The 2,155-nt window shown below is 60.3% G+C and overlaps 1 protein-coding gene across 1 annotated transcript in view; it reads right to left on the bottom strand.

Annotated features, from left to right (window-relative positions):
• The window catches only part of SNTG2 (syntrophin gamma 2), a 111,480-nt gene that overhangs the window by 74,581 nt on the left and 34,744 nt on the right, over positions 1–2,155 (bottom strand). The window contains exons 4-5 of the mRNA XM_011382227.1: positions 912–955; positions 786–827 (exon numbers count right to left, since the gene is read on the bottom strand). Of these exons, the coding sequence (XP_011380529.1) occupies positions 786–827; positions 912–955 (86 nt within the window). The remainder of the gene's footprint in view (positions 1–785; positions 828–911; positions 956–2,155) is intronic.

The raw sequence follows: 2,155 nt of genomic DNA, 5'->3' as shown, positions 1-2,155 counted from the left end.
GGTTCCACCTGGCTCCCTCTCCCTCTCCCAGCCTCTCAGTTTTCAAGGCCCAGCTTAACCACTGCCTGGAACTTCGCCCCCACCCCAGGCTCGGCGCCCTCCCCGGCGCCCCACGGCCCGCCTCAGCCGCAGCCTGGCACATGGCCACGTCGCTGGGTAACTCCGGGTACCTGGCGCCCAACTGCCCGAGTAACGCTCCAGGCTGGAAGTTCGTTTCCTCCACCCTTGTCCCGTGGAGCCTGGCCTGACACCAGGCAAGTCCCAGCGAAGGAAGGCTACAGTGACGGATGACCCGCATGCCATCACCCTGGCAGTCGCCAGAGGTGTGTCTCGTGAGACAGCCTCCCAGGTGTGTTACACACAAGTGTGGCAGGAGAGAGCTAGCATGTGGGGACCCTGACAGATGCCACTTTCAGCACGGCCAGTGACCCCCAGGCCACCTGGGCATACCCACACCCCTGAACGTCCATCCTCCCAGCTTCAGTGCGTAAGGACATCTGCCGTCCAGTGTCCGCGAGGGCCCACTGCTTGGCGCTCACCTAGTGCCTTGCAGCACGCGGCACAGGGCACACGCACACAGCACAAAGGGCCCCGTGGCACATGGCGCATGGCTCCGTTTACACGTTTCTTCCCAATTCTAAACCTCTCATCTATGACACACTCACGAAATACGAGTGTAGAGAGAAAAGTGGGCAGAATAACAGCACATCCAATCAACAGGACGAAACGACGCGACGTGGCACATCCGATCAACAGGACGAAACGACACGACGTGGCACACTCACCGCTTCCTCGTGGGTGGCGTTCTCCACGCTGATGCCGTTCACCTGGACGGACGACAAATCGAGAGCTGGTCACTGTGCGTTCACATACACAGGGGACCGGACGGAGGGCAGGGCTGACACACTGACCTGCAGGACGGCGTCGCCCACGAACAACATCCCTGTCTGGTCAGCTGCAGGGCGCAAAAGTGCAAAGTGTCAACAGACAGTCGGTGCCATCGTGCTCGTCATGACGGTCATTCACGCTGTTTCTGCAATAACCGAATGGCCCTGTGTGTCTGTGAGTGTGCATGTGCATGAGTGAGTGTGTGCGTGTGTGAGCACACGGGCGTATCAATGCATGCGTGTGTGAGTGTGTGAGCACGTGTGGCAGCGTGTGGGCGTGCATGGGTGTGAGAGGTACCGCCCCACAGCTAAGCGGACGGCTGACTTTAAGCACACCGAGAGGATCCCTTTCCAAACCCAGCTGTGGGTGACATGGATACACGTGTCCCCTCGTCCCGAGGAAGGGCCGGATCACCCGAGGGGACAAGTCTGATTCTCACGTCTCATTTAGTTGACACCGGCAATAAAGGACACACCTAACGGCCGCTCTAAGTGACGAGACCACGGAGAACAGCCCGGATGAAAGCAGAGGACCGTCTGCGCCGAGGCCGGAGCGTGACCCCCACAGCACGGCCGCCCTCGACCTTCCCATTGCCCCGAGGCCGAGAGAGCCCGACACCGAACAGCTGCACAAAACGCACGGCCCTGCCCCAGACGTTCGCCGCCGCGTAGCTTTGCTTTAATTCACGCGTCTTCGATGAAGGGTGGGAAACCTAGTCACAGCTATTGTTTCAGCACGAAAATTTTCCTTACATTCCCTGTTTTATATCATGTCAATTGTTAATATTATTTTTAGTCGTTGACGGGCATTAAATTTTGTTGAAAATAAAACACAGCCTCCTGTCGCTGGACCTGGCGATACCAGCTCCGGGTCTCTAGCAATGTCCCCACCTGCACGAGGTCGTGCCCGGAGCAGCCCGCACGTCCCCCTGGTGTGTTCCTGTCACCCTCGGCCACACAGCCCTTCCAGAGCCTCCATCCCCCTCCCCCGTCTCCGCTCTGAGCCGGGTCCAGGGAGCGTCCCCACGCTGACCGTGGGGACGCAGGGTCCTTCGAGCGGGCGGAGAGGGCAAAGCCGCACACAACGACAGAAGCGTGAGCGCTGCAGGTCATGCACGTCCTTCGCGAGATCACTCAAGGCAAACGCCGCATCCGAACGGCCGTGGCACAGCACGGGGTGGGGGAGGGTGCCGAGGGGCCTCAGGGACTTCGTTCTGCTGGGCGGGAGGAGGGGGGACGGGACCCAGAGCAGACGTCAGAGTCCCTCC

The sequence above is a fragment of the Pteropus vampyrus genome, unplaced genomic scaffold (assembly GCF_000151845.1).
Source record: "Pteropus vampyrus isolate Shadow unplaced genomic scaffold, Pvam_2.0 Scaffold468, whole genome shotgun sequence".
Classification (NCBI taxonomy): Eukaryota; Metazoa; Chordata; class Mammalia; order Chiroptera; family Pteropodidae; genus Pteropus; species Pteropus vampyrus.
This window is presented reverse-complemented; position numbering and strand designations above follow the sequence as displayed.